The sequence below is a fragment of the Sinocyclocheilus rhinocerous genome, unplaced genomic scaffold (assembly GCF_001515625.1).
Source record: "Sinocyclocheilus rhinocerous isolate Xijiao unplaced genomic scaffold, SAMN03320098_v1.1 scaffold11314, whole genome shotgun sequence".
Taxonomy (NCBI): Eukaryota; Metazoa; Chordata; class Actinopteri; order Cypriniformes; family Cyprinidae; genus Sinocyclocheilus; species Sinocyclocheilus rhinocerous.
In genome coordinates this window covers 16,012-41,711 of record NW_015646707.1, presented here as the reverse complement: position 1 = coordinate 41,711, position 25,700 = coordinate 16,012, and the positions used below count along the sequence as shown (strand labels likewise).

The following is a 25,700-nucleotide window of genomic DNA, read 5'->3' as shown; positions in this document are numbered from 1 at the left end:
GAACGCCTTCTAATGAGCCTGCTGCCCAGAAATGTTGCCATGGAGATGAAGGAGGACTTCCTGAATCCACCAGAAAGAATCTTCCATAAGATATACATCCAACGACATGACAATGTCAGGTACAGAAAGAACGAGAGAGAGTGTTTTTCAACAATCAAGCCATTCATGCTGAAAACCCACACTTGTTCAATGAATGAGAGGTGAGAGCACTACGTTCATAGTATTTTCCAGACTAGACAGTCAGTGTCAGTTCCATTGTACTTAAATTGTGATTGCGAATACTGAATCAGTGAGTCAATAAGAGTCAACAACTCTCCACTCACGCGCAGTCGTCTAAGTTCCTGAGTCTGGCTGCCAACCAAAGCTTGCACAGCGTGTACGGCGCACACAACTCAAGAGCTGCTCAATTAACCCACACTGCCCACACACGCGGCGAGATGGAGAGTGAGAGATGGAACAAGGCAGTGCTGGGGGGCATATTAACACAATAGCACATACACACATATACACATATGCCATCTCAAAGACCTGTTCCAGCCAAGAGATTGGTGAGTGAAAGATGATGCATAAAAGTAACTTTTCCATGACTAACTGACTGTCTAAAAGATGAGGTTAATCCAGGCCCAGCTCCAGATCAAACATGAAGAGTGGGCTGTATCTATGAGCTCTATAAAAGCTATATGTTTGTACTCTCATTCATCTGCCGTGTTTGCTTAGTTTTGAGATATAGGTTTTATTGAGTCCATAACCTGAGTCAGAAAAGCTATGTAACTAATGACGCTGGAGCCAGTGGTTTATTATTATAGTTTTTAATTTAGATTTTAATTTTTTTTCAAGATTATTTTGAGTTTGTCCTTTCAGTTTAGTTGGTTAGTGGTTGTTAGTTTTAGTTTTAGTTGTGTCATAGTTTAATTTTATTTAGATGTTATTTAAATCGCAGCATTACATTTTTATGTTAAAGAAGGCGGGTTATAAAGATCTTCATATTCTGTAATAAGTAATCTTAGTGTAAAACTAAAAATAATTTGTGGTCATTTAAAATTTTAATTTAGTTGAATTCAGCGTAAAATTGAAATTCATTTTATTTTCTAAATTCATGTTATTGGTCTTTCTTCTGTTTTTTTTCTTTTCGACTTTTTAATTTTTTATCAAAATGTCAATTCGATCTTCTTTAATTTAGTTGAATTCAGCGTAAAATTGAAATTCATTTTATTTTCTAAATTCATGTTATTGGTCTTCTGTTTTTTTTCTTTTCGACTTTTTAATTTTTTATCAAAATGTCAATTCGATCTTCAGGTAAAATAACATACTTTTTTCTGGTGGTGTACACTAAAAAAAATGATGTAGAAAGTTATTTTCACTCAGAAATTGCTAGTAAATTTCATAAATAATTTCTAAGAAATGGCATGTAACACACTGAAGTAAACAAAAGTTTGAAAGACTGAAATAGTACTTTCTTCTAAAACCTCCTCCAATAATCTGTTTTATTTTACAACTTCATTTTTATTTTAAAATCATTTTTTACCATGTATACCGACTTCTCCAATCATTTGTCTGCTTAAACTCCACCCTTTTCTTACAGTCGACTGGAAGCTCTCATTCAGATCTGCCTCCATCCAATCAACTAACAATCGATAGAACCAAGTTGTCGCCCTACTGTACATTTTTTCGAGAATCTGTTTCACTTGAATGTTCATCACAATACAGTGTAAAAGATCTGTCGCTACTTCTGTTTCATTGCATTTTTATATAGTCTTTATTAACAATAATAACACTACCAACATGATAATTGAATGATATAGTGCTGATTGGTTAATTGGACTATAGTAATCAACCAAACCTTGACTCCTCAGTGTAAGGCCTCGTGAGAATCATCATAACCTGTTGTCCTCTCGTTCTGTGCAGCATCCTGTTTGCAGACATTGTGGGCTTTACCAGTTTAGCTTCACAGTGCACGGCCCAGGAGCTGGTCAAACTGCTGAACGAGCTCTTTGGGAAGTTTGATGAGCTTGCTACTGTAAGTAATGCTATTGACATGTATGTGTTGAGAGAAAGGACAGGGGAGCAAAAATCCTATCATAAGGCTTGAGTCAGTGGGCAAACTTATATGATTGCTCACAGTCTGCAATATGCTAATCAGCATTATAATTATAATCCCCATTAGTGGCCTCAGCTTCTCATAGAGTCCCTCTGTGCACTGCGGGAGAGGGAAAGCGTTTGAGTTGGAAACAGTATTATCCTATCCACCTTTTTCTTCCCGTAAAAATGGCCACGGCCATTTGTAAATTCTATGGGTCTGGCTTCCAGTCTCATCTGCGTCCAGCTATTTTTTAAATTATATTATAGATTATATATTTATATTTTTCTTTTTCATAAAGAAAATGTGAGTGGTGAATGCACTTGCAAAACGTACCTTCATTGTTAGTCTCTCGATCCATTTTACTGTTCACCACATACAAATAATAAGTTTGATCACTTTCAAAAATGTTAGCAAACCTTGTCCTGAACAAACTGCATAATTTGAAGTGATAATGTTCACAGAACAAATGGTGCAAGACAGATTATTCACAGAATTTTAATAAAAGCTTAAGAGTTTGTTCTGATCCCTAACAATAGTAATAGAGATACTTGTCTTAGCAAACACTAGTAAATATTTCAGTAGCCCCTGACAGTAAATGCTAAATTACCATCCTGACAGCTGTGATTGTGTTTGCACTTTTCAAAGGTGCTGTCTGAGATCCTATATGAGCGTCTTTGATGTTGAATAACTGCAAATTACAACTGCAGCTTTTACTAGGCTTTTGCATTATTTGGATCTTTGTCGTGGATTGTAATTATCAATCCTCCAATAAGTAAACCTGTGGTTTCTTGTGTATTAGAAAGAGATAAAAGCAGATTGGCTTCAAATTTTTGCTTTCGTAATTTTCCTTTCTTCTAACACTTTCACGGCTAACTTTGTCCTTCTGTATCCCCAAGTCAGCAAGCGTAAATCTAGGCTAAATACAATCTTTTCCAGAGAAAAGTAAGGCTTTTTGAGAAATGCAGCTCTCTGTCACAAAAAACTAAAACTTTTTTTCAAGTTTGACATTAGTTTGAAATTCAGACAACAGTTGGAAGTGAATGGCACAGATGCTCCTTTTGCTGCTTGATATTGAAAATTGGTGTGTCTTACCATATTATTTTAATGTATCATCTTAATTATGAACACACTGGTTTGTAGTGCAAACAGTTTTACTGTTTACTGCATGTTGTTATTCTTCTCGTTATTTCCCTATAGTGGCTAATGAACCAGAAGTCTTGCCCATAGGCTTACTTCTGCGTTGAAGAAAAAGGTGGATAGCATCATAAAAATCACAGTGGACTAAAGACTTCTGACTGAGAAAAATTCAACATGAATTTGCATACACTACTGTTCATGTGACAGTAAAGACATTTACAGTATAATGTTACAAAACACTTTCACGGCTAACTTTGTCCTTCTGTATCCCCAAGTCAGCAAGCGTAAATCTAGGCTAAATACAATCTTTTCCAGAGAAAAGTAAGGCTTTTTGAGAAATGCAGCTCTCTGTCACAAAAAACTAAAACTTTTTTTCAAGTTTGACATTAGTTTGAAATTCAGACAACAGTTGGAAGTGAATGGCACAGATGGTGTATGTGTGTGTGTGTGTGCTTTGACAGGGGGTTTCCCACAGTCTCCTCCTGCCTGTGGTGCCAGATGGTGCATTTCTAATGAAATAGAGCAATCGATCTGTTGAGTTTCTTCTTTTCTGTCTTTCTGTTTGTTTTGCTCTCTTTAGTCTAAAGTGTCTTATTGTTCTGTTGAATCAATGTGGAGGGTCTAATCTTGATAATAAATGTCTTTACTGCCAATTTTTATTAATTTAAGGAATTCTTGTATTTATAATAAATGTATTTCATTTAAAAAATAAAATCTTACTGACCCCAAACATTAACATTTTATTTTAAAAGTGCAGAAAGTTTGGTTTAAAGTTAAATTACATAAGCAAGTCATATTTATTTCAGTGACCATTTTCACAGCGGTGCTGATTTTTATTTATTTATTTTTATTTATTTTTTTCGCAGTGCGTTGAAATCAACAGAAAAACATTGAAAATTCACTATTCAAACAAGATTTTGCTATAGGCTTGTATCCATTTTGTGATCGAAAAATATGTCTGTTAGACTTAATGCAAGTTCCACATAAAGTGACAAGCACAAAAACAGTATGGTATTTCTAAAACTCTCATCTGCTCATTTAACTGTAAAATTCCTAATAGTTTGTTCCAGCAGTACCATAATCATTCTTTCATTCATTCACTCTTAAATTGTGTAAATATGTAAGAAATCAGATTCTGTATAACCTGGTAGATACGTGTTATTAATCATCAGACTCGCTTTCAACTCCACCTCCCATTAATTGTGCTTTTGTGTATCTGATTGGCAGGAAAACCATTGCAGGAGGATTAAGATCTTGGGAGACTGTTATTACTGTGTGTCCGGCCTGACCCAGCCCAAAGCGGACCACGCTCACTGCTGTGTGGAGATGGGTCTGGACATGATCGACACCATCACGTGAGTGTTTGTGGCCAAATCTCATTTTGTTTTAACAGCAGTCACTGAGCCGGCCAGCCAGCCAGCAGCAGCAGCAGCTACGATCATCTGACAGACTGTATTTGAAAGCTATATAGTGATTTTATTTGTGTGGGAATGTGTGTGTGTGTGTGTATAAGACCTGCTCTACTATATTCATTTCTCTGCTCTGAATTCTAATGGCGGCTTTCACTGCTGCAGTCTCTTATCACCTCACACAGGTGCTAGGATATGCACACACACACACACACACACACACACACTTTCTGTCTCACATTAGTGTAGATCTCCTGCTTTGTGCTGGTAGCAAGCAGAGAAGAAATTCCTCCAGCCAAAGCTCTCTCACTCTCTTCAATCATCAGATCCGGCATTATAGTAAGGGATGAGGAGAGAATAAGGAGCTTTTGAAAAGAGGCAAGAAACATGACTCTAGTTTTCTAGATGGAAATATATAGCGTTCAGGGTTCCCACACGTTTTCAACAATGATTTTTTTTCTAGGACCTTTCTTGTTGTTTGTTATGGTGATTATGCCACTTGCTGATTTAAAATCCATTTAAGATCTATTTGTTGTAGAACTTATTGTTTATGATTCCTCCATGCATGTTTCATTTTTTTTTATTTGTTTTGACCTCTTGATTTTTAACTCAATCTTCTGGTGATACGACAAATTTATTTCTGGTGACATTGCTGGACATCTTCAATCATTTAGTGTTATTTTAGTATCAGATACTATTATAGTTTTTTATGATTTTTTTTGTTTAATTTTAATTTTCATTTTAATTAAAGTTTTTGTATTTTGTGTGTTTTAATTTTAATATCTATATAAATTTTTTTTTTTAATAATTTTTTTTTTATAAATTTTTACTTAAAATGTATAGTTATTGTTTATTTATTTTAGTACACTAGTACTAGTGCTAGTTTAGTACAAGTTAAACTAAATAGAAAATTCTGAAATAAATATAATAATTTTTAAATTATTTTATTTTATTTCAGTTAATGTTTTATTTTAAGTAGTGAGAATGTTTTACATAGTTTTATTTTTATTTTTAGTTATAATAACCCTCATCCAAACAATTGATGGACATAACCAAGTCCCAACCTACATTTTTAACTTTTTGATAATCCATTTCATGGAAGCCCGTTTCCGCCACTGAATAAAAATAAAAAAAAAGGTTATTGTGATATTGTTATTGTTATACTTTTTATCTCACAATTCTGACTTTTTTTCACAGAATTATGAGATATAAACTCGCAATTGCGAGTTATAAAGTCAGAATTGCGAGATATAAACTCACAATTGCGAGATATAAAGTAAGAATTGGGAGATATAAGTCAGAATTGCAAGATATAAAGTAAGAATTGCGAGATATAAAGTCAGAATTGCGAGATATAAACTCACAATTGCGAGTTATAAAGTAAGAATTGCGAGTTATAAAGTCAGAATTTTTTTTTCTCAGAATTGCAATTCTGACTTTATAACATGCAATTGCGAGTTATAAAGTCAGAATTGCGTGAATTGTGAGTTTATATCTCGAAGTTCTGACTTTATTTCTCAGAATTGCGACTTTATGTCTCACAATTGCTTATATGTTTATATCATGCAATTCAGAATTGCAAGTTTGTATCACGCAATTATGAGAAAAAAAGTCAGAATTGTGAGATAAAAAGTCGCAATTACCTTTTTTATTTTTCATGTCACAGTATGGAAGAAAATATATGTTGCTACTTTGGTTTCATTGCAATTTTTAAAAAAAAACTGTTCAAATCAGTTAATCTTTTGATCTGCTAGTGAATGATTTACAATGGTTTGTGAACAGGTCTAACAAATTAATAAAAAGTAAACAATCAAAAAACATTTTAAAAAGAGAGCCGTTTGTTCACAATTTGGACATCACTATAATTTACAAGCAAATTTTATTTTTAAGTAATATTTAGACAATAAGATATTTTACAGCAGATTATAACTAAAATTATAACTAAAATGTCACTATTTCAATAACATTTCCAGTTCCCTGGTTTGGAATTACAATTTCCTGATATTTTCACATTTTCTTGTAAATTAAAACTGTAAATTTGTATTTATTTATTAATTTTTTTAATTTTGCACTTGAATCTGTAATCGAAAACTTTTTTTATTATGCTTCATCCACACCTGTAAGTGTCAGTATAAAGACCACTCATGTATCGATAACGTTTACCTTTTTTGTGAATATATGTATATAATCAGGTCTGTTGCAGAGGCTACTGAGGTGGACCTGAACATGCGTGTGGGTTTGCACACGGGCCGTGTGCTGTGCGGGGTTCTCGGGCTCCGCAAGTGGCAGTATGACGTCTGGTCCAATGACGTGACACTGGCCAACATGATGGAGGCAGGAGGACTGCCTGGGTCAGTCAAGCACCACATTTAACAACATATTCAGACATTTATGCCATTTCTTCCCAACCGTCACGCAACCTTCATATAGCAAGGACTATATGAGCAGAAAGGTGAGAGTGTGATCATTTGCCCCTCCCGCAACAGGAAGGTTCATATCACCAGAGCAACGCTGGAATGTCTGAATGGAGATTATGAGGTGGAGCCGGGATTCGGCCACGAGAGACACTCTTTCCTCAGCAAACACGCCATCGAGACGTTCTTCATCGTGCCCTCACACAGACGCAAGGTACAAACACATCATCATCACGCCATAGACACATGAAACCACACTGATAAAGCACATATTTCCTGTTGAAACAGGAAGTGGGACATTTAAATAGCCGATGGACTATATTTACATTACAGCCATGAACCATTTGCTTATTGTTCTTGTTGCTATTTTTATTGCTATAATAGTACTAGGGAGGTATTACGTTCTCAGCATGTAATTGAACAAACAAAATTTGTTTTGAACGTTGAACCTTACTATTCATCAAAGAATCCTGAAAAATGTATCATGGTTTTCACAAAAATAATAAGCAGCACAACTGTATTTAACATTGATAATAATAATAATGTTTCTTGAGCAGCAAATCAGCATATTAGAATGATTTCTGAAGGATCATGTGACACTGAAGACTGGAGTAATGATGCTGAAAATTCAGTGTTGCATCACAGGAATAAATTACATTTTTAAAGTATTAAACATTAAAATATCGATAAAAATATCTATAAAAATAGATATTTTAAATTGTAATAATATTTCACAATTTTGCTGCATTTTTTAATCAAATAAATGCAGCCTTGGTGAGTATAAGAGACTTCTCAGAAAAACATAAAAAAATCTTACCGACCCCGAACGTTTAAACGGTAGTTTATACACAATTCTCTCTAAGATGTTTGTTTCTGTTAAACGTTTGAGTTTCTCAGCTGTATCTTCCCGATCTGAGAGATGAGTACAGTGCAATAAAATGATCCATACATGCATAATCAAAAGCTTTACAAACATCCTAGTCCATCTGGAGTTCTTTACAAATTGATTAGAGGCGTCTTCTTCATATTTTTTAACTTCTTCAGTCACCGTGGCCATTTTCACACATTCAGTTCATCTTTTCTCTTTCCTCATTTCACATTTCTTCCCACCCCCTCTCTTTTTTCTCTCTCTGCAGATTTTTCCTGGGCTGATCCTATCAGACATAAAGCCAGCGAAAAGGATGAAGTTTAAGACAGTGTGTTACCTTCTGGTGCAGCTCATGCACTGCAGAAAGATGTTCAAGGCTGAGATCCCTTTCTCCAACGTCATGACCTGTGAGGATGATGACAAGGTGCGTGATTAGTGCATATGTCCATCTTTATGTTATACATTGCGATGGAACAAGGAGGACCAGGGGTGGCACGCCACTTTTTCACATCAACTAAACATAGTCGACTGATATTAAATAGTTTTATAGTAAGTTTTATAGTTAGTTTAAATAGTTCCAGTAGTAGGAATACACTACACAACTTTTGCCCAAATTTTTACCTCGGATGAGTCGACACCAGTTGTCGAAAGTCAAAGCCAGTCTGCAGATTTTGGGCAGTCAGTATTGACAGATTCCACAGAAATCATGTAGCGTATGATAGTCACAGACTCTGTCAGAGGATATCAAACATTTTTGATATTTTGAGCCAGTTTTCGAACACGTTGTTTTCATTTGTCATGTGTCTCCTAGCAACAAGGCGCATGTTTCTGTGTGAGTTTGTTCTGTTCGGAACTACGGAAGTGTATGATGTCTAGTGTTTTAAAAGCTTTTAGAAGTTTTGATTTTAAAAGTCATGTAATGTATTCCAGCCTTGCAGTTTTAACATCTGATATTATTTCAAAGAGTTAACTATTTAAAAATGTCTGAACCGAGCATCTACCCACTGACCCACAAAATCCCTGCATCAACAAAACAACAAAAGGAATGAAAATGATAGTTTATTCATACAAATGACTGTGTAAGGAGATTGGCTGAACTTATATTTACTTATATAGTACAACAAAATACTAATGAATATTAAGTAGCCTAAAATTTTTTTACATTTAAGTATATATTTAAACCCGGCATTGAAAACCTCATTGACATGAGATTTAAAAAATGATTGGGTTTTATTTTATGTCCAAACAGAAACAGATTTGGACATAAAACCCGGCCACAAAAAAAAATAAAAAATGCCAATCCTGTTACGGATTAAGATAAATGTGTTTATGATGTAAAATTACAGTAAAATGTGCTAATAATATTTGATCGAGCGAAATCCTGGTCTGATGTTGAATTAAACTGGCAATCAGAGAGGCCTGCAATGATGTAGTCAAGTGTATCTGCACAAGAACCACCTTTACAAAGGTGGCTCACAAATATTGATAACCTAATTAATATTCATGAGGTATGACATCACTGTGTCACGATGTCACAACTAGTCAATCAGTAAAAAGTTCCATTGCTGCTGATATATGGTGATTGCTGTTTTTTTCACAATCCTCCAATACTTGTTAATCCAAGATCCCAAAATCACCCTAAATCACTTTTCACGCCCACACAAATCACATTCACTGTTTTAATCCAGTCCGCTTTCTAATGCCACTCCTTCAGATGAGTGGATGATTGCACACAGATCCAGTCACCACTGCAGATTTACTGTTCTCATCATGTCTGACTCTCTCTGTGTGTGTGTTTTGACTTGTATCAGTGCATAATTAAACATCTTATCACCATTGCATGTGTGAGAAAATATGCTGAGATGTGTTGAACACCCATCTGTTATGTACTGAAATTTATTTGTATATAAACTTGAATTTTCAAATTTGGAATCTGCTATAGTGGAATTGGAAATGGAAATTTTCCCTGGGTTTTTTAGAGACGAGCGCTGCGAACAACTTCCGAGAAGCTGCAGAATCGGACGTCATTTTCGGCAGGCATGGTGCAGAACTCTCCCGGGACCAGAGTGAACCGTTACATCGGCCGTCTGATAGAAGCACGACAGACGGAGTCTGAGACAGCAGACCTCAACTACATTACCCTCACATACAGGAGCAGAGAGAGAGAGCAGAGAGTGAGTACACACAGATGCACGATGGGTAAACATGTAGGTAAGAGCAGGACTAGTTGTCACATGGGGGCAGTTTTCACAGAGTGGGTTTGAACCTCTTAAAATAGAATGATTTTTTAGATTCTGACTCTAAACAAACATACTATATCATCATTTTTGTGCTATAGCTGCTGGGTGGGTAAATGAGTAATCACCATAAAACCACATAGACATAAATCTGGCCCCCAGATTTTAATGTAATTTTTTTAAATAAATGTCTGGTTGGGGCAAATAGTCACATGTGTTTTAAATTTTATAAATCTATCGAAATAATTTTTAAATACAATGTTTGTTGGCCAAAACAATGGTTTGGTATTTTTAAAGTAAAGTTACCTTTTACATTTTTGATGTGCCATGAATTTGTATCTTTTTTGTTTTGTTTTTCAAGTGTTTTACCGTTTAAATACCGCAGAAAAGTAAAAAATACAGTGTTTAATGGCAAGTTGAATTGTGTCAACTTACACCATATAGTGTGACAACATGGCCCGCTATTGGCCAACTGTATCAAAATGAACCGTATCAAAAGCTAAGACTTTACGGTAAACTACCATTGAAAATTTTGGAGTCTGTAGGATTTTATTTTTTTATTTTTTAACGAAGTCTCTTATGCTAACCAAGCCTGCATTTATTTGAACAAAAATACAGTAAAAAACATTGTGAATTATTATTGCAGTTTTAACAATATTAAATATTTAAGAAACATTTATTATTATCAATGTTGAAAACAGTTGTGCTGCTTCATATTTTTGTGGACACCGTGATACATTTTTAGGATTCTTTGCTGAATGAACAGGATTTATTTGAATTAGAAATCTTTTGTAACACTATAAATGTCTTTACTGTCACTTTTGATCTACTTAACACTCCTTTCTGAATAAAAGTATCGATTTCTTAAAAAATAAAATCGTACTGACCTCAAACTTTTGAATGGTGGTGTATGTCTATGCAGAAACAGACTTGAACAAAATAAACTTAGCCTAGGAAATATTCACCAAAGTGAAAAGTGTGACAATGTGCCCCGGTGTAGTAACAGCAGTAACTGATCCAGGGAACTGGCAGTAATGACTTGGCGAAATGTGAGAGAGATGGAGTGAAGAATTTCCTCAAGACACACATGCCGCATCCCCCACATTGTTCTGTTGTGCTTCGTGACTCCCTGTCTCCTCACTTTCAACATCCTCTCTCCCCCTCATCTCTCTCGCTCTCTCCTTTCTCACTAGCTCTCTCCATTGCTCTGTTCTCTATTTCTTTGCCTATATTCAGTCCTCTCCGATCCCTCCCATCTTCGATTGATGTAAGACGTCCGCCCACCCTAACAGAATGGGGGCAACAGTAATGATTTGGGAAAATCTGTCAGACTCACGACATATATTCTCTCTCTCACACACACACACACACACACTCGTGCGTGCTGGAGCACAGTGGCTTTCCCCACTCTCTCTGGGAGTATAATGACATTTCATCTGGCTCTTATGATGAGGGGGATGCTGGTTTTTATACTCTAATGAAGCTTACGCAGAAAGCAGTGTGTTGCATTGATCTCCTGCAGGCTGCACTGGAATGAGACTAATACATGTTACTTGTGACACTTACAAGAGATACAACAAAGCATATGTTTACATGAATACACAGGTGTTTCTTCAACTTTGGGCACATTTATTTATTGATTTTTATCAGAATTGAACTATTTAAATGTTTTAATACTTTTCTTTTATTTATTAAAAATGCCTGTAAATTTAATAGTTTTTCTCATGTCCCAGGCTTTCAGTATTAAAATATAAATATGTTTTTAAAATATTATTACATTAAAAAAAATTCTGATAATATAACTCAGAGTGAAATTAATATATATATTTAACAACTCATTGTTTGAAAATTATTTATTTTTACTCAAACTGTCCCTCAAGTGTGGCATCATTTTCATCACAGCCAACAAAAAAGTGTTATTTGTTACCAAGGAGACAACAGAGTGTTGGTGAAGAGCACAAATGAAATATAAGATGTAATGAAAACTAAGAAAATGTATTAATATCATTTGAACAGAACAGAATATTTTTCATAGTGTTTTTATTTTCAATCAAGCTGTAATTTTGTCAAATTTTGTGGAAAAAAAATATTTGGAAATTTTATTTAATTGTGTGTGTTTAGGATGCGTAAAATGCTAGTTGTAAAATTAGCCATAGCAAGACAAAAGAGTCACCCTTTTATTTAAAAAAAACAAAACCTTTCCATCATTGTCATTTCATCACAAAATAAATGGTGATTTTAAATATGATGGAAATGACATTCGTGCAGATGGTGATGGAAAAACATGTTTTAGGATGCCCATACAGTAGCTAAACATGCCCATACAGTAGCTAAAGAAACAGCTTTACACACATACTGTAGAAAAACTGATTGCTACAACCTATCAAATTGTCTCTGTCTCTCTCTGTCACACAGTATCAGCAAGTGTATGACGATGCCTTCATCAGTGCGGTGGTTATCTCGCTTGTCCTCACTTCATTTTTTGCAGTGGTCTATTTTCTCATCATTCCTCAGTATGTAAATCACAAACACAATATCTGACATATCAACATAACACACCTTTTTTTCATTTTTTTGCCAGGCACACTAAATTGATCATTTTACATGCTCAGGTAACTGCATCACACAACACACGTTTATAACATCCTCTCTCTTTCTCTCTCTCTTTCTCTTGCTGCAGAGGTTTTCTGGTTGTGATTCTGCTGGTTCTCTGTTTGTGTTTCCACATGGCAAGTGTGATGTACCTTCACATCACTCATGTGCAGGTAACACACACACACACACACACACACACACACACACACTAGTTTCCATGTTTTTTGTGGACTCTCCATAGACGTAATGATTTTTATACTGTACAAATTATATTTTCTATCCCCTTACCCCAACCCTACCCCTCATACAAAAGTTTCTGCATTTTTAGATTTTCAAAAAAGATAATTCCGTATGATTTATAAGCTTGTTTCCTCATGGGGACCCAAAAAAAAAAAAAAACAAGGACAAAATTTACTGGAATTGTCTTTTTTTTAAATTTTTTTTTTTAACTTGGGCCAGTAAGCAACCACCCAGAATATAACAGCAACCACATAGCAACACCCCAGTATCCATCCAGGGCACTCTAGCACCACCTATCAATCATCCAGAACATCCTAGAAAAACTAAACTAGAGACTGCTTATAGAGACATACTGCTTTTCTACCGGGTCTGGTGCCGGAGCCTAATTGGGAACCGGGCAGCGCTTTTTCACTCAAAAAAAAAAAATCCTGGGCTGGGTCCCAGATCCTGGTTCTGAACCGGACCCGGAACCTTGCTGGTCTCAAACAAGGGAATCTATGACGTCAGTAAGCAGAGCTTTTACTACAGACCACAGTTTGAAAGGAGCCATTAGGCTTGTTCGTGATGCTTCAGCACTGCACAGACCGATCGGCATATGAAATCAAAGTACTGCGAGAGCAATTGGAGAGCATATGAGTCTTTATGCTTTTGAATTGTTCTCTTGGTACTTTGATGCCATACACCGATCGGTTTGCTCAAATAAACTCGCACAAGCCTATATTTAAAAGCCGTCGGAGTTCAGGTAAATTAACAACATTAACAACAACAATTAAATATGTCAGTTCAGCAGTGGTCAGCAGAAGAGATCTCTTCTTCCGCAAGAGATAACAAGCGATTCCGGTCACAGATTGGTGACATAGAGGGTTCTGCTCCCTGCCAGTGGAAACATGAGCCGGTTCTTGGCCAAGTCTTGGCCAAACACCGGTTCCAGCTCTGGCACCAGCCCCTGTGGAAAAGAGGTACCAGAGTACTCTAGCAAACATCCAGAACATTGAAACTTCTCTGAACAGAACCATCCAGAACACCTTAGCAACACCCTGCAACCACTCAGAGCACCCTAGCACCACCTAAAAACATCCCCAACACCCTACAAATACCCTAGTAACCACCTATAACTCCCTAGTGCCATCTAGTAACCACCCAGAATGCCCTGCCATCACCTAACAACTCAGCAGCCACATAACAATAGCTTAGCAACCTCCCACCTAGTACCACCTAGCAACCATCCAGAACACCCTACAAATAAACTAGCAACTAGCAGCTATCTAGCAACTACTCAGAACACCACAGTGGCACCTAGTATCCACCCAGAGAGCCCTGCCATCACCTAACAACTTCTCAGCATGATAAGCAGCAAAATAGCAACACTCCAGCAACCACCCAGAACACCTTAGCACCACCTAGCAACAATCCAGAACAACACTGTAGAAACTTTGCAGTAAACAGAGCATCAACCTAACAATCACCAAGAGCACCCTAGCACCTCCTACAAACCATACTAGCAACACCTTAGAAACCACCTACTAGATTGGCCTGCCATCACCTGCAGTAACATCTAAGCAGAACATCTAAGCAACCACATGACAACACCAAGCAACCATCCATAACCTTCTGGCACCAACTAGCTACCACCCAGAACGCCCTAGCACCACCTAGCAACCACTCAGAACACCCTGCCATCACCTAACAATCACCCAGGGCAACCCAGCACCACCTAACAACCATCCAGAACACCACCTAGCAGACACATAGCAACACCTCAACAATCACCCAGAGCAGCCAAGCACCACCTAACAGCCACGTAACACCTTAACAACCACCTAGAGCAAGATAGCATCACCTAAAAACCATCCAGAACACTGTAGCACCACCTAACACATAGCAACACCTTAACAACCACCCAGAGCAACCAAGCACCACCTAACAACCATCCAGAAGACCATAGTGCCACCTAGCAGCCACATAGCAACACCTTTACAACCACCCAGAGCAACCAAGCTCCACCTAACAACCATCCAGGACACCCTAGTACAACCTAACAGCCACATAACACCTTAACAACCACCCAGAGCAGCCAAGCACCACCTAACAACCATCCAGGACACCCTAGTACAACCTAACAGCCACATAACACCATAACAACCACCCAGAGCAACCTAGCACCACCTAACGACCATCCAGAACAACGTTGATCCACCTAGCAACCACCCACAGCACCCTAGCATCATTGAAGTAATTTTTTTCAGAAAAATGTCAAACTCTAGTTGTTTGTGTGCATTTGTTCTTCAGGTTTGCTGATTGCTCTCTCCTGTCTTTGTCTGTGTTCTCAGTGCTCTCCTGACTGTCTGACCCTGCAGATCAGAACGGTTCTGTGTGGGTTTCTGGTGCTGCTGATGTACTCCGTGACCCAGGGGTGTGTGGTGAGTGTGTGCATAAGGTATTTTATTTATATATATATATATATATATATATATATATATATAAAATACCTTTATTTAACTTCCAAATATGTTTACTTATTAGTTTCTTTCTGATGTTCTTGTCTTGAATGTGTTGCTGTACCTACACAGGTGGAATGTGTACCGTGGTCACTGGAGGGGAATTCCAATGTCTCCATGGTGACAATTGTCACAGTCAACGGGACCGGCGTGGGCTCCAGGGTGTGCAAATACACTCCGTATGTATTTTTATCATGTGTGATGGCTTCGCTATCTGTGGCTCTGTACCTCCGTGTGTCATCACTACCCAAGATCCTCCTGCTTCTCCTTCCCAACATCCTCCACACTGTCGTCATGGAGACCAGCGGCTATCGGAAGGCCATAGGGTTAAAAACCATCCAGAACACTGTAGCACCACCTAACACATAGCAACACCTTAACAACCACCCAGAGCAACCAAGCACCACCTAACAACCATCCAGAAGACCATAGTGCCACCTAGCAGCCACATAGCAACACCTTTACAACCACCCAGAGCAACCAAGCTCCACCTAACAACCATCCAGGACACCCTAGTACAACCTAACAGCCACATAACACCTTAACAACCACCCAGAGCAGCCAAGCACCACCTAACAACCATCCAGGACACCCTAGTACAACCTAACAGCCACATAACACCTTAACAACCACCCAGAGCAGCCAAGCACCACCTAACAACCATCCAGGACACCCTAGTACAACCTAACAGCCACATAACACCATAACAACCACCCAGAGCAACCTAGCACCACCTAACGACCATCCAGAACAACGTTGATCCACCTAGCAACCACCCACAGCACCCTAGCATCATTGAAGTAATTTTTTTCAGAAAAATGTCAAACTCTAGTTGTTTGTGTGCATTTGTTCTTCAGGTTTGCTGATTGCTCTCTCCTGTCTTTGTCTGTGTTCTCAGTGCTCTCCTGACTGTCTGACCCTGCAGATCAGAACGGTTCTGTGCGGGTTTCTGGTGCTGCTGATGTACTCCGTGACCCAGGGGTGTGTGGTGAGTGTGTGTGTACAGTAGAAGAGAGTGACAATTGTATGACTGAGGGTGTTGCTTATAGAATATACACTAATAAAAAAAATCTTTGTGTTCTCAGTGCTCTCCTGACTGTCTGACCCTGCAGATCAGAACGGTTCTGTGCGGGTTTCTGGTGCTGCTGATGTACTCCGTGACCCAGGGGTGTGTGGTGAGTGTGTGTGTACAGTAGAAGAGAGTGACAATTGTATGACTGAGGGTGTTGCTTATAGAATATACACTGATAAAAAAAAATATATATTTAATATATGTATATATATATATATATATATATAAAATACCTTTATTTAACTTCCAAATATGTTTACTTATTAGTTTCTTTCTGATGTTCTTGTCTTGAATGTGTTGCTGTACCTACACAGGTGGAATGTGTACCGTGGTCACTGGAGGGGAATTCCAATGTCTCCATGGTGACAATTGTCACAGTCAACGGGACCGGCGTGGGCTCCAGGGTGTGCAAATACACTCCGTATGTATTTTTATCATGTGTGATGGCTTCGCTATCTGTGGCTCTGTCCCTCCGTGTGTCATCACTACCCAAGATCCTCCTGCTTCTCCTTCTCAACATCCTCCACACTGTCGTCATGGAGACCAGCGGCTATCGGAAGGCCATAGGGTAAGTCAAGCAAAACACAAAAGTTATAGCAGTGCTTATAGTTCATGTTTGTTTGATTATCTCAGGGTTTACCAAACTGTGGTTTGTGAGTTGATGAAAAGAGAGTAAAAATAATGTAATCATAAATAAAAATGAAATATTTTGTTTACCTGCATGTAATGACATCATTAACCAACATCAGAAAACTGTGAACATGCAAATGTGTAATTAAATTATTGAAATATTAATTTAAAATGTTTAAATAAATTTTTACGTTTAAAAGGCTGAATCCCTTTCTTATCTGATTATCTGATGGGTGTCATATGTGTGTGTGTGTGTGTGTGTAGAGGTGGATTCTTTCACACACATGGCTATGACCCGGTTCTGGCAATGCTGTTGTTTTCTGGAGCTCTAGTGCTTCACTGCAGACAGCTGGACCTCAAACTCAGACTGGACTACCTCTGGGCCACCCAGGTGAGTGCACCTGTGTGTATATGCAAACATTAGGGGTTTTTGTTTCTTTGTGTGTATGTGTGTGTGGTTTCAGAATGCATCATATGAACAGGCTAACACAGAATCTACGTGAGCTTGACATGGATTTCATACAGTTCTGTGAATCCTTTTGCTCCTTGTGAGCTTAAGTATTTCAGCTCTGTGTAACATATTCCATAGTCCATTAAACAGAATTGTTCCCCAAAAATCAGTTCAGAATATGCAAAAAAACTCCACAGATTCAGGTCACATGCCCACAGATCGCCCATAGGCAAGTGTGAGAGTAATTTGACCGAAATGAGTTTAACCTGAAATAATAGTTATAATAATAATGTAAAAGAATTACAACAAAATAACACACACACACACACACACATACACACACACACTACTGTTGAAAAGTTAGGGGTCGTTTCCTGCTCTTCTGCTCACCAAGGTCGAATTTTTTATAAAAAAAAATACAGTAGCAACAGTGCTGTGAAATAATAGTAATTTTAAATGTACATATTTTTCTATTTGAATATATTTTATAATGTGTCACATGGTCCTTCAGAAATCATTATAATATGCTGATTTGGTGTTCAAGAAACATTTCTTATTATTATCAATGTTGAAAACAGTTGTGCTGCTTAATATTTTTGTGTGAAACTGTGCCACAATTTATTAGGAAGTTCAAAAGAAAAGCATTTATCAGAAATAGAAATCTTTTATAACATACTATGAATGTCTTTACTGTCACTTAATGAATCCTAGCTGAATAAAATATTAATTTCTTTTATAAAAAGTCCCCAAACTTTTGAAGAATAGTGAATATTTTCTACAGAAAATACTAAATAGTAAGCATCATCAGCACTGTGATAGCAAGCTATTTCCACAGCAGCAGTGCCCTCTAGTGGATGTTTTGTTTTCAGAATATAATTTTTTTGTAAACACAAAATATTTTTATTAAATATTTAAAATCTCCAGTGACTGTAGTAGGAGTATGCAGTTAATTGTTAACATGTCAATTTGTGTGTTTTGTCCACAGGCTGAGGAGGAGAGAGATGACATGGAGAGAGTGAAGTTGGACAATAAAAGGATTCTGTTCAACCTTCTGCCTGCACATGTAGCTCAACACTTTCTGCTGTCCAACCCGCGAAACATGGTCAGATTTCATTTACAGATCACAGAGAATAACCCTAAAGACAACATGAGATACCAATTAACTTCCAATAATGTGACACATTTCTAAGCAAAATAGCAGATTCAGATGAAGTGAAGTGGGGAGTGGGGCTTAATTCATCCATCATGATGTGAGTCAATAATTATTTAGTCAAGTGGCTTGATATTATTGGCCAAAAATGAAAATACTGTCATCATTTACTCACCCTCACGTCGTTCCAAATCCACACGACTTTCTTCTGCGAATCACAAAAGAAGATATTTTGAAAAATGTTGTTGACCAAAAAGTTGATGGTAGCCATGGATGTCACTAGCTACCATCAACTTCTTGATTACCAGCATTCTTCAAAATATCTTCTTTTGTGTTCAATAGAAGAAAGAAACTCAGGTTTGGAACAAGGGGAGGGTGAGTAAATGATAACAGAATTTTCATTTTTAGTAGTTATGTCATTTCATACACAGAAAACCACAAATACACACTTTCTTCAGAAAGATGTGCACAGATAAGCACAATACGACAATATACATTTATTAAGAAAGTAAAAACCAGGTCAGTTTTAAATTCATTCTGTCTAATAATGTACATCTCAGTTGTTGTAGTTCCCAAAGTCACCACTTTATGGCAATGTTGTTATGATCCAGCTGCCAATTCGGTGAGAGGTCAGCTTAGATGCTTTGATGATAGCATGTGTTTTGATCATGCAAATGAGATAACATTGTGATTGTGTGTAGTGTAAATCCTCAGCCGCTCCATCTGGCTTTGTGATCTTACTGTCGGGCTTCATTGTAAAGCCTTGTGAACACAACAAATATGTGATTAAACTTGTGTTATGCGTTTTGTTATGATTTTTATGCTTGCTACATCTTTCTTTCTTTCTTTCTTTTATTTCAATTTTTTTTTAAACTTTATTTTCATCCAAAAATCCTGAAAATGTATTACAGTTTCCAGAAAGAAATAAGCGGCACAAACAGCGCAATTTTTAACATTGAAAATAATAAGAATTATAAAAATTATAATAAGAATGATCATTTGATTAGAATTATTTCTGAATGAAAAAAAAAAACCTAGAGAAATGGCTGATGAAAGTTCAGCTTTTCAAAGTTTTAAAAAACTTTAGTTAAAAAAAGCCAGTTTTAAATTGTATTTTATTTACATTTTTTTAAATAAGTTTTATTTTAGTTTGTAACAATATTTCACAATATTATTGATTTTGCCTCATTTTTGATTAAATTAAATTTCTTTCAAAAACATTCAAAGATCCTACCGACCCCAAACCTTTGAATAGCAGTGTAAAATGCCTAACCTCAGCTAGATTTCAGCTAGACTAAAGCATTTATGTGTCATTTAAAAAGGCAAATTATTACTTTTTTATTGAAAAATTAGTCCGTCTAAAATCAAACATGCATGTAAACACTAATATTAGTTTGGTAAACAAAAATGCACAGAATCAGTTTTCTAAAGTGTTTTTGAAAAATCACTTACTCTGCCTTTAATCTTTTGGTGCAATGTTTCCTGTTTACAGCCATAAGACACCAAATTGTTGCTATGGTTATATCCAAAACATAATTTTGGGAGTGACTCCTATACTCCATACATATACTGTAGAATGATAATTAAAGGGAGTCACTTCTGTATTTAAATGCGGTTGTCACTCCCAAAACTTTGCAGTGTGTACGTGGCCAATATGTCTATAATAATAATAATAAATCAAATCCTTCTATTTCAGAAGAGCAAGAAAAGCCCTATTTTATGTAAACCACTGTGATGCAGTTGTATCATTGATTTTAGATGGACGTGTACTCTACCTTTTAATATCGCTAGCAGGTTTAGCTTTGACCAAAGTCAACTTGTCCAGTTCATGCATGTTGTGTGTCGTGACTAATTACCGTAGGCTTACCTTCTCTAACTGCTGTTATATTTCCAGCTCAGCCTGGATCAGTGATATCGTCCCCTGAGGGTCTCATGGCTCTTTCCTTTCTGCTCTTTCACTGTTTCAGGACCTGTATTATCAGTCCTACTCTCAGGTGGGCGTCCTGTTCGCCTCCATCCCCAACTTTAATGACTTCTACATTGAGCTGGATGGAAACAACATGGGTGTGGAATGCCTCCGGCTGCTAAACGAGATCATCGCCGACTTTGATGCGGTGAGAATTTATTGTCTCCCAGCTCCAGATATGTATGTTTTGACTCAGTGTCTGAGTTACCTTAATCCCACTCTTGGCTTAATTTATTTCTCTCTCACACCATCTCTCTCTCTTTCTCTGTCTCTGTCTGTAGCTGATGGATAAGGAATGCTACAGAGACATTGAGAAGATCAAAACGATTGGCAGTACTTACATGGCTGCGGTCGGACTCGTCCCCACTGCAGAATCCAAGGTACACTGAGTGTGATTTAGATCAATCATTTTCTCAATCAGAATTTGTGCCTTATTTTCCAGTAAAATGATCTAAATGACTTTAAAACAAGATTATTTAAGGAGCAAAAAGGCTTGATTTTAGAGAATGCACTTTTCTAAAGTTTGGGGTCGGTAAGATTTGTCATTTTTATTTATTTATTTTATTTATTTATTAAGTCCTTTGTGTCTACCGAGGCTGGATTTATTTGATCAAAAATACAGTAAAAAAATCTGTAATATTGTGAAATATTATTACAATTTAAAATAACTGTTTTCGATTTTAATATATTTTAAAATGTAATTTATGTGATGACAAAGCTGAATTTTCAGCATCATTACTCCAGTCTTCAGTGTCACAAGATCCTTCAAAAATCATTCTAATTTGCTGATTTGCTGCTCAAGAAACAGAATAGAAAGTTAAAAGAACAGCTTTATTTTTTCAATTTATTTATTTTTTATTTTTAATACATTATAAATTACTTTACTGTACCTTTTGACCAATTTAATGCATCCTTGCTGGAAAAAAAGTGTGTCTTGAAATAGGTTTAAAGCTTGAATTAAATTTAAGTATAAATTTAACAAGATTTAGTGAGGTTTACACTTAAAAAGTTAAAACACACTTCAAATTTTATTTTATCTAAAGTTACACAATTCTGTTTCTCAAGTATATTTATTTTAAGGATGTTTAGATATTTTAAGGATTAGTAAACAATAAAAATGAATCAAATAAGACCGTGTGTGTGTTTGTGTTTTTTGTGTGTGTATAATAGTGCTTGTAAGGTCTTGAAAAGTGAGAGCATTAAGAGATAACTTGTGTGTGTGTGTGTGTGTGTGTGTGCGTGTGTGTGTGCGTTTGTGTATAATAGTGCTTGTAAGGTCTTGAAAAGTGAGAGCATTAAGAGATAACTTGTGTGTGTGTGTGTGTGTGTGTGTGTGTGTTTTCAAGCTAATCTCAGTTTGGGTGTATTTGCATTTGGCCTTGAAAATCATGTCATGGCACCACTCAAACCTGCCACTGCTTTCAAAGCAAAACCAATATCAAATGCGAACACACGTGTGTGTTTGTTTTTCTGTCACAGTGGAGACTTTCCATTGAATTCAGTTATTTTTATAATGAGCTAATGATATTTTCTCCTAACCCTAACATAAACACAGCCCACGGCTTAATTAAAGGGATAGTTAACATGAAAATGAAAATTCTGTCATCATTTACTCACCCTCATGTTGTTCCGAATCTGTGTGCGTTTCTTTGTTCTGTGGAATCATGTATTTACCCTCATTTACCCTCACTCTAAACCTGTAGGATTCCTAAATTGAACACAAAAGAAGATGTTCAGAATGTCCCAGCTTCCCTTTTCCATATACCAAAAGCAAGTGACCCTGAAATCCCATTTGCACATCCTCATATTCATATAGCAGATGTCAAGATTTTGAGAGAATAACAATAACAGTCTGTTTCGAACACAAAGCTATGAAATGACTTAAGAAAACTTGGAAGGATGTAGAATGAACTACTTTTATAGTGCTTTTGTGTCTGTTTTGGAGCTTGACAGCTCCTGGTCACTGTGCTACATTGTTTGGAAAATAAGAGCAGTGTGAACATTCTTCAGAATATCTTCTTTTGTGTTTCACAAAAACATCAAACAGGTGAGTAAAATGATGACAGAACTTTGTGTTTTTTGCTGAAATATTCCCATATTCTGATCCTAAAATCATCCAAAAAATTACTCTGTTTATTATCGTCATTTCACAACAAGAGGTGGTAGTATATGAAGAAAGTCTTTCTGTTTTCTCTCTGTTCTCCCCGAATAGGTAAAGAAGTCCATTTCTGTGCACCTGTGCACAGTGGCTGATTTCGCCATTGAGATGTTTGACGTACTGGATGCGATCAACTACCAGTCCTACAATGACTTTGTGCTTCGAGTTGGTGAGTGACCTTGTTAGAGCGAGGGGTCAGCCGTATGTGTGCTTCTGTATAAGTGGAGGAAATGCGTCAGTGAGTGTGGACATTGTGCCGGACATCCCGCATCCAGTAGGATGTCCTGAGCGTAACTTTGTAGGGAACAGATTACATACACACAGTTATACACACATGCATGAACAAGCTACACTACATACACACTTCTTTACAAAATGCAAAACCTTTCTGTCATGAATTTAAACACCTCTCTATTAAAGCATTAGTGGTATGCTGCAGTTAATATAATATCCATCCCTTCAGCACTCATAGACTCTAGTTGCCGAGTAGATTATTATTATTTATTTATTTATTTTTTGGGCAAACTGAAGGTTTAGCACAGGGAGCTGCTCAGAAAAACACACCTGCTACAAATCATTTTTAATGAGAAGGGCAGACAAAACTGGCACAATCCTGTAAAACTGTAATTACATTTTTAATCCGCTTGACAATTCACATTTGCAAAATATAAAATTGCAGTTATGAGAAGGAATTTTGCAATATACTTATGACAAAATGTAATAGCTTTCTCCACCTCTGAAACACATTTTTTTTCTGCTGATGTAACCAAGGCCACATGGTCAGGAAAAATAAGATGAAATTATAATTTTTATATTTAGTATTTCAGTTTTTTTTTTTATACACTACTGGCCTCTTTCAATGCCACACTGCCTGTTTTTATTTAATTAAATCTTTATTTATTTATTTTTTAATTTAGCAAGGATGCATTTCATTAATCAAAAGTGAGAGTAAAGACATTTATAATGTTACAAGAAGATTTCTGTTTCAAATAATTACTTCTATTACTTTCTATTCATCTATTTTAAAAAGTATCACGGATTCCCCAGAAATATTAAGCAGTTTTCAAAAAAATATTTTAAAAATATTAAACCGTTTTCTACTTTGTTAATAATATGAATCGATTCTTAAACAGCAAATCAGCATATTAGAATGATTTCTGAAGGATCATGAGAAAATGCTGAAAATTCAGCTTTACCATTACAGGAATAAATTACATTTTAATATATATTAAAATACAAAACAGATATTTCAAATTGTAATAATATTTCACAATGTTTTTTATTAGTAGTTGTGTGTGTGTGTGTGTGTGTATATATATATATATATATATATATATTGCATGTAGAAATGATTTTTGATACCTCCAGACCAAGAACAATTATGTAATATTTCACAGTATTACTGTTTTTACTGTATTTTTGATCAAATAAATGTAGCCTTGGTGAGCATAAGAGACTTGAAGTACATTTAAAAAGTCTTACCAACCCCAAATTTCTTAACAGAATCTATTTTGCATGGAAAAATTACAGATAAAGGGACGTTAAATCTGATTACTTAATAATTTTTGTTGATTCCTTGATCAGGAATCAACGTGGGTCCAGTGGTTGCCGGCGTAATCGGGGCTCGGAGGCCTCAGTACGACATCTGGGGAAACACAGTCAACGTCGCCAGCAGAATGGACAGCACTGGCGTTCAGGGGAAAATACAGGTAAAACAAACACACCATCATTTTAATAAACCAGCATGCTACTCCAAACAAATCTGACATTATTTGCCTCATCATCCCAGGTGACCGAGGACGTCTTCCGCCTACTCTCTGGTTATTATCACTTCCAGTGTCGTGGCCAGGTCAGCGTGAAGGGCAAAGGTCAAATGCTCACCTACTTTCTGGAGGGCCGAACCGTGCAAGGTGGGCAGCACATGCGACCCAAGAGCCCCGAGCACGGGTCGAGCCCTTGCATCCGGACCAAACTGGGATCAGCACCTGCTGTCAGCAGCTACGGGGTGAAAAGTCACACCGTAGGGCACGTTAGCACTCCAAACAACAGCATTATGTACCTGCCCTCTGTTTCCGTCGACATGGAGATGGAGGTGTGATCGCCAAGAAGACTGGTTCTATGGTGATCAATCGATGCATTAGTAAATCAGAGGCAGGGAGGGAAACCGAGCACAAGGTAGGAAGTAAGATGAAAAACGAGGAGAGACGAGACAGTCTTTGCACTGAGGAGAGAAACATTCAAACGTGCCAAACCGAGAAAGGCCCTCCCCCCTTCACGCAAGTACATTATAAGCATGTATGTCTTTCCGTGTGCACGTATGCGTGTGTTTCAATGAGTCTTCCCCGACCAACAGGATATCAGGGTCTCCTAAACGGGAGCATGCGATCTACTGCAAAAGGCAGCTTCACACCAGCCGAGGAGACACATACCCAACGTGTGTGTGAGAGTGTGCGTCTGTGTGCATGTGTTATCTTGCATCTGAAAATGTCAAGAGATGCCACGGCAATGAATATTTTGAATTTTGATATTGTGAGTGGTGAGGACCAAACATTTAGTTTATAACAGCGCTGTATTTTGTACGAGACTGAGTCAGGGCAGTTTCTGAGACGACAGAACACGTGTTGGGTTTTTCCCACAAAGACAAAGAGAGAGAGAGAGAGAGAGAGAGAGAGAGAGAGAGAGAGCGCCAAGGACATGAAATATCGATATAATCGAGAAGTCAGCACAATCGAGGCTGTCACTGATAATACTATTCACAAAAAGCAACCAAATTGGCTTCCAGTATGTGATCAAAT

General features: G+C 36.9%; 1 protein-coding gene across 1 annotated transcript; it reads left to right on the top strand.

Annotated features, from left to right (window-relative positions):
* On the top strand, positions 1-25,418 carry LOC107708029 (adenylate cyclase type 1-like; the record flags this gene model as incomplete). Its single annotated transcript, XM_016512181.1, has 18 exons — positions 1-119; positions 1,906-2,017; positions 4,445-4,572; positions 6,819-6,977; positions 7,113-7,254; positions 8,177-8,332; positions 9,888-10,082; positions 12,561-12,658; positions 12,826-12,910; positions 15,311-15,400; positions 15,551-15,804; positions 17,445-17,571; positions 18,617-18,733; positions 20,749-20,895; positions 21,029-21,127; positions 22,960-23,074; positions 24,490-24,614; positions 24,695-25,418. Coding segments are annotated over 18 exons (2,577 nt in total), but the record flags the coding sequence as incomplete, so codon positions are not given.
* Positions 25,419-25,700: the final 282 nt, after the last annotated feature.